This window comes from Musca vetustissima, unplaced genomic scaffold (genome assembly GCF_032173495.1).
Source record: "Musca vetustissima isolate MV318-11 ecotype Yass unplaced genomic scaffold, APGP_CSIRO_Mvet_v1 utg1061, whole genome shotgun sequence".
Lineage (NCBI taxonomy): Eukaryota > Metazoa > Arthropoda > Insecta > Diptera > Muscidae > Musca > Musca vetustissima.
Genome location: NW_026875739.1, coordinates 147,568 through 155,654, shown reverse-complemented (window position 1 = coordinate 155,654; position 8,087 = coordinate 147,568). Strand labels below are relative to the sequence as shown.

The 8,087-nt window shown below is 32.1% G+C and overlaps 1 protein-coding gene across 1 annotated transcript in view; it reads left to right on the top strand.

The window, feature by feature from the left end:
* The first annotated feature begins 499 nt into the window (after window positions 1–499).
* LOC133338263 (23 kDa integral membrane protein-like) overlaps window positions 500–8,087 on the top strand; it is an 81,295-nt gene continuing 73,707 nt past the window's right edge. Inside the window, exon 1 of the mRNA XM_061546438.1 lies at window positions 500–508. Coding sequence (XP_061402422.1) covers window position 508 — 1 coding nt within the window. The 5' untranslated portion in view covers window positions 500–507. The remainder of the gene's footprint in view (window positions 509–8,087) is intronic.

Genomic DNA, 8,087 nt, shown 5'->3' with positions numbered 1-8,087 from the left:
AATATTATAAATGATAGTAAGCAAATTTTTAACCGGAAAACAACAAATAAAATGCCATTGGAAATCCTATTGATAACGATGCATGCAGAACCAAATATTGCCAAGGAATGTATAAAAGTAATAAGGAATATTTAAGTCGAGTTTGATGCATTTTGGAGGCGAAATACAGACATTTTGGGTGAGGATCTGTCTCTCAAGAAAAAATTATTGAAACCCCAAATTTGCCTTATGAGCCGCTTAACAGTGAAAAACTTAAATAAACTGCATGATTTGAAGGAAGAAATAAAGGAGTAGGAGCAAATCATTACTGACCACTTTAAGAATTTGGGGAGATAAAATATCGAAATTATATAAAAAGGCACACAATTATGTAGTGAAATAATAAACTGTGAATTAATTAATTCAATCGTAGACTTTTTCCCATTATTGTGTGTTGTGTTTTAGCCATCATAAAAAATGTTATTTTATTTGTAATTTATTGTAGTTGTTGCACCAAATTGCATCAAAACAATGAACAGATGTTTCACATGCCATATTTTCAAACTTTAATTTATTTTCTTTTAATTACAAAGCGTTTATACAGCGGATTATTGATATTTCACATTTGTATTGTTATTAAGTTTAAATAACAATAAAAAGTAAACATTTTTAATAAAAATATTAATAAAATATTGAAAAATACAACACGAATCGAAAACTCGAATCAGCATCTCGGATTATTTGCGTCTCCCTATTCATTCAGAATAAGACGAGAATGTAAAAGCGAAAAGTTGGCGATATCTGCCAGCGAATATCCAGAATAAGGCTGTATATTTCAGCTCAAGCCAATCATGGAATCTGTGGGTTTTCTGGAATAGCCAGTACCACGATTATGCTCTACCGGAGACCAAAAGAGGAAAATCTCGAAAACCTTCAGGCCATATTGACTCTGATAATACACTAACCGGCATACAAATTCCTCAAGACCTAAACCATTCGTTGATCCATCAAAAGTTAAACCCAGTTTGTTAATACGGAGTGGATTAGCTTCGTTCCTATAATCTACCGGAGTTAATTTAGTTTGTGGAACATTAATGTCTGTTTGACCTGTTGTGCCATTTGTTTGTGTTGTTGGAACTTGTTCCGCCCCGCCTTGAACTATATTCGTATTTGCTTCTTAGGTTATTAAGTATTGAAGCCACTTCTCCCAATGTTTTGCGAATATCACTCATTTCATTTTGAACTGACTGAACAGAGTATTCCAACACAGTTAATGGATCTTGATTGGGACTACTCCGGTGAGTTTCAGTATTACCTGTAAAAATACAGGTCCTATTGAGTTCGAAACGGGTGGTCTAGCATTTATAGTTTAGGACCGATCCCTAAAGTGAACATCGCCTGATTGATTTTCTTCAGCCATTGCTGGTAGAAAACTTTCTTTCTTCCTCTTTTCTTTTGTCGTATCAATAGTTCGATTCAAGTCAAAAACCGCGGGTCTATCTTTTTCATATTTTTAACTTGTGACCTCGTCTCTACGTTCATTACACCTGTCTACTATAAATTAATTATCTCAGTCTATTACTATTTTAAATTAAATACTAAAATCTTATAAATGTCACTAAATTTCTCAAAAATGTTTCTATTTTAATTTCAGAGGGTTTGTATTGATGAGAAGCGGTGTGTGCGGATTTCTTTTATGGCTAAATTTATGTCCGTGAATTGCTACGATTCATTCATAACAAAAAAAGAATAAATGTTATTCAACAATCTGATTCGTACACTGATATCGTTTCTACAAATGTCATCAGATATCAGTCCATACATCTCAGTATTACAGACTTCTAGAATAATCTAGAGCGGATACCATTATACCTGAACTGAATTTCTTCCTAAGATATTAGCTGCAAATACTCACTCCTAACAGCGTATGTCAACTAGTATCCAGGTTTGTGTACTGTATTACATCTTACCCTCTCTAACATGGAATATCAGAAATCTTTATACATCAACTTCTGGCTCCTGTCCTGAATGGTTACAAAGATTATGGATATGCATGTTTAAGATTCAAAGAACCAATTTTTAATCTATTTCATTTTTTTCTAGTGGGATATGGGTGTGTTGGTGGTATACACTTCCTAAAACATCACACCGCGAGGGTTTCTATCTACTTGGTTTGGGCGCCATTGTTGTTACGAGTCCTTTATGCAGCTGAGAGATGTCCATGGATCACCGACTAACTCCGTCGACTCTCATGGAGCAAGGACCATCCCGACGATATATATGGCACAACAATTGCAAAGAATGAAACAAAGTAGGACTTGGTCATCGGCATGCCTCCGCAATAAATTTAAGCCACTTTTCATGGTGCAATTATAAAAGGTAACAGCAAATCCCAGCTGATTTGATTCCAACGAAATACTAGTGTCAATATTAATTTGACTAATTATGTTTTTAAAAATCACCCAACAGGAAAATTGGGAACGCATACAATTCGAAATTGTTCTTTTTTAAATGTCCTCCTATATTCAATTTACTCAATCTGCCTGCTGGGAACGTTTGAGGAAGCAAATCTTTCTTCATGGAATAACTCGCAATAACTTCATATGTGTTATATATATAAGTGGCAATGGCTCAATTATATGAAAAGATGTGGAAGCGATAGAAATATAAATTTGATAGATGTTCATTCATGTTTTTTTCAATTTTAATTTGAGAATTCGAAAATATTACATTTCCAAAATAAATATAATTCAAAATATACACTAGTATAACTTACAACAACAAATTTCCATGTGATTGTTGTATTATTCGTTGTACAACAACACTTGCTGTTACCTTCTATTATTAGGTGTGTCTGTTTACTTTTCCAGTAACATTTAGTCAGTAAGTTCTAGTTCAGAGAGTAACCCTTTTTACTCTCTTTTGTGATAATACTGAAAAAAGTAAACAGACAACATTTAGATTTAGCAAATAAACAGCTGATTCGAGAAAACATTTGATTTGCGCCAAAATAAACAAAAAACAAAGGACGAACACAATTATTTGTATTGCATTTAATATTAAAAATAAAATGAATAATAAAAGAAAAAAAGTTGGTATGTTCCCCGGGAACATTTAAGCTTCCTGCATCAATACATTGCCCTCTATCTGGAAATTTCTAATTTAATGAAACTTTGCATTACTTACGAATTTTCTTCTATTTTCTGAAATTTTTATACAAATTAATTTCAAATTGAACTTTGCAAAATGTTTTGAATAATTTTTGCGTTTGGTCATAAAACAGCTGATCCAAAAATGGCTGAGTTTGCAAAATCTTACTACATAAAATTCTTTCAGTAAACTCCAGTAAGTTTGTTATTGTTAAACTGTCAAACTTGCTCTCTCACTTGACTCTCTTTCACTGTATTTTTTGGTAAACATACAACATTTAGTAACATTTGGTAACAATTGTTACCAAGTATCGAGTAAGCAGACAGAGCTATTATACAATGGTATACAGCCTTATTCCGGATATTCGCTGGGAGATATCTCTCATGTAAAAAAATTTTTACTTTCACAATCTCGCCTTATTTTGAATGAATAGGGAGACGCAAAAAAATGCGAGATGCGGATTCGAATTTTCGAAAATGGTGGTTGAAAAAAAGATTCGTGTTGCCATATTGTAATTTAAGTTCCAATGTGTGTTGCCCTATTGTAATATAATTGTGTAATATTTTTCAATATTTTATTTATCGATTTTTTTATTAAAAATGTTTACTTTTTATTGTTATTTAAACTTAATAACAATACAAATGTGAAATATCAATAATCCGCTGTATAATTGCTTGGCAATTGAAAGAAAATAAATTAAAGTTTGAAAATGTTGCAACCTACAATGTGGCATGTGAAACAGCTGTTCATTGTTTTGATGCAATTTGGTGCAACAACTACAATAGATTAAAAATAAAAGAACATTTTTTATGATGGCAAAAACACAACGAACAATGTGAAGAAATCTGTGATTGGATTAATTTCTTCACAGTTTATTATTTCTCTACATAATTGTGTGCCTTTTTATTTAATTTCGATATTTTATCACCCCAAATTCTTAAAGTGGCCAGTTATGATTTGCAAACGATAATTTGAAAAAAATTTTAGCTTTATTTTTGTATTTTCATAATTTGTATTTAAGTTTTTTACAAGGCAAATTTGGTCTTTCCTTAATTTTTAAAATTTTTTTCTTGAGAGACAGATTCTCACCCAAAATATCTGTATTTCGCCTCCAATAAATATTCCTTATTAACTTTATTCATTCCGTGGCAATATTTGGTTCAGCATGTATTGTTATCAATAGGATTTCCAATGGCATTTTATTTGTTGTTTCCAGTTAAAAATTTGCATACAATCATTCGGGCATGTGCTGGCATTCACTTCAAGGGCAGAAGTGTATCGAACACACGCCGATGTGTTCTGTAACACACTTTACACCCATTTGAGGTGTATTCTTTACACTTACATTTTCATAGTGAGAGTCGGGTGTATTCATATTTTTCTATATAAAAGAAAATCTTTTTTTAAATAAAAAAACTCATGCTGATAGAATAATATGTTATTATTGCGTATAATTTGTTAAAAATTACAAAATTAAGACAAAACGTCTTTAAAAACAAATTTTAAATAGATACTAAGGTTTGTGTTCGATTTTCTTCAACTGGATTGCTCGCTTGACACAAACAGCTGATTTGAAGTAAGGCAGGGTTACCAAATGATCCTCTTAAATCAATCAACAAATTAATGATATTACAGAGTCTTTCATACATATATTTTATGTTGCGAATAATATTAAAAAATAATAGCAAAATTATCGTTAGAACTAACGCTTGACACAATAAGCTGATTTGAAGTATGGCCGAAGAAGATAGGGTTACCAAATGTCCCCCTTAAATCAATCAACAAATTAATGATATTAAACAGTTTTTCATACATATATTTTATGTTGCGATTAATAAAATATTAAAAAATAATAATAAAATTGTCGTTAGAATTAACGAAATTACTAAAAATTACAGAAACTGTGTTAAAAACGAATACAGTTTATATTGTATGACAACACTATTGCTGCAAAGTACCATGTCGACGTTTATTTTTGTCGCAGTTCAAAATTTCAATTCACGTGAGAAGCAGAACAGGAGGTAGCTTCTGAGGTGAAGTGTATATGTAAAGTGAAAAGAACACACCGTGAGTTCCAGAACATACACGATTTATAATATTCTAAATCGTCATAGAATATGTATTGTGTAAATATTTTTCATAAAAATATTTATTATTTATGTTTTTGTAGTCAGCTCCCTTTGAATTTATTAGCGAAAAAATGCACACAAAATTCTCCTACTCCCTGTAATCCAGAATACCATATTTTTCCCCAAAGCGGATTTTTTCGCTTTCGACCTTCATTCAGAATATGCCGAAAGCGAGAATGCGAAAAAATTCACAGGAAAATGTTGTTCAAAATAAGTCGAAGGGGAAGAACGAGTAAATTCACATGAAAATATTGCAGCAAAAAACGTAACCCTATCTCACAGAACTGTATGTTTATATTGTTGCAACTGAATATTGACAAAACTGTATGTATATATTAGCTCTGTCTGTTAACTCCATATATGGTAACAATTGTTACCAAATGTTACTAAATGTTGTCTGTTTACACAAAAATCCAGAAAAAAAAGAGAGTCAAGTGAGAGAGCAAGTTTGACAGTTGAACAACAACAAAGTTGCTGGAGTTTACTGAAAGAAATTTATTCAGTAAGATTTTGCAACTCAGCCATTTTCTGATCAGCTGTTTTCTGACCAACACAAAAATTATTTAAAACATTTTTTTAATTTGTAAAGTTCAATTTGAAGTTAATTACAGAAAATGGAAGAAAATTCGAAAGTAATACAAATAATTGTGTTCGTCCTTTGTTTGTTGCTTATTTTGGCGCAAATCAAATATTTTCTTGAATCAGCTGTTTAATTGCTAAATCTTGCTAAATGTTTTTTGAAAAGTAACCAGACACACCTATTATTGCAACTGAATATTGAAGTTTGGCGTTGTCTCATTATACCCTTCACCACTATTGAGCGCGTTTTTCAACCGAATTCGCTGAAATTTGGTAAAATGGGTTCTTTTTCGATACGAAATTTCTTCACTAAAAAGTATAAATATAGGTCCACTTTTTCTGGTAGCGCCCATATAACGGTACCTCCCAATTTTCAGTTTTTGGGGGGTTTTGACCCGATTTTTTCACCGAATTGGCTGTAATTTAGTACTTTGAGTTCTTATTGGGTATCAAATCTCTCCACAAAAAATTATAAATATAGGTCCATTTTCGGGTAGCCCTCATTAAGGGAACCCCCCAATTTTCGGTATTTTGGCGTTCTTGAGCCCGATTTTCAACCGAATTCGCTGAAATTTGATACTTTGAGTTCTTATTGTGTAGCAAATCTCTCCACTAAAAATTGTAAATATAGGTCCATTTTTTCGGCAAGCCCCCATATAAGGGTACCCTCCAATTTTCAGTATTTTGGGGTTCTTGAGTACGGTTTTCAACCGAATTCGCTGTAATTTGGTATTTTGTAGTCGTATATGGTAACAAATTTCTCTACCAAAAATTATTAGTATTCACCCCCTGCACGAAATTTGGCGCAGCGTACTGAATTAAGCCTAGAATGATGTGTGCTAAGTTTCGTGAAAATCGGTTCAGATTTATATATAGCTTTCATATATATTTTCGTCCGATTTAAGGTAAATGGTGCACCAAAAATATCTTTCGATTTGCACGAAATTTGGTATAGCGTATTGAACATAGTCTAGATTGATGTGTGTTAAGTTTCCTGAAAATCGGTTTAGATTTAGATATAGCTCCCATATGTATTTTCGTCCGATTTTAGAAAAATGGTGTACCAAAGTACCTATATATCTTTCGATTTCCACGAAATTTGGTACAGCGTACTGAATAAAGTCTACAATGATGTGTGTTAAATTTCGTGAAATTCGGTTAAGATTTAGATATAGCTCCCATATATATTTTCATCCGATTTTAGGTAAATGATGCGCCAGAGTCCCTATATATATTTCGTAATAAACTTAGTATAACCTATAAGTTAGATATAAATGCTGAACCGAATTCCCCAGGTGGGTCCGATTGGCACAAAATTTTGCACAACTTATAGAAATTATTATGAGATAACGTGTAAAGTATGAAATTAGTTCAGATTTAGATATAGTTCCTATATATAGTTTCGTCAGATTTTAAGTAAAATGTGCACCAAAGACCCATTGTTATATAGTTTATATAACTTAGCGTGTGGAAAGTTTTATTGAAATCGGTTCAAATTTGGATAGAGCTACCATACATATTTTCTCCCGGTTTTAAGTAAATAATGCACCAAGAACTCATAATGTGGCCGATATTCTGTGACAAGTTTCGATGAAATCGGCTTAGATTTCGATATAGCTTTTATAAATATTTTCGTCCGATTTGAAGTAAATGGTGCACCAAACTCCTCATGTTTATCAGATATGTATCCAAATAATCAACGGGTATCCGACTGATATATGCTTTAAATTGATTTACATAATTTTGTCCCATTGTAAGAAGCAACTCTATATCTGACCAAATGAAAAATTTTGTACAGGTTGCAGAAAGATATGTTTATGGGTCCAATTTAATTTTACTGATCCTTAAAAATGCGACGTCTGTTAAGATTCATCTGTTGAATATACCCAAAGTGGTGAAGGGTATCATATAGTTTGTGTTTATTGATTTGTGCATTCTCTCTCTCAAGAGTGTATCGTCTGCTCTATAACAGCTCTCGGTTATGTGCTGAGAGAATGCAAGGTAGGTATACAAGGTACCCGCATCGGCGAATTTTTACAACAAACATCGCAAGATTTTTTTACACAAATTCTTGTAGAAAATGTTAATAAAAGTATAGCCAAACAAGGTCTTTGAAATTCGGAGATTTTCATTTATATTTTTTTTTTTAATTTTTTGCTTCAACATTTTTGACATTTATTTGCACCAACAGCTGGGCCGATGCGGCTACCTTATTAAATATACCATGGTATGTCTGCATCATGTTCGCTT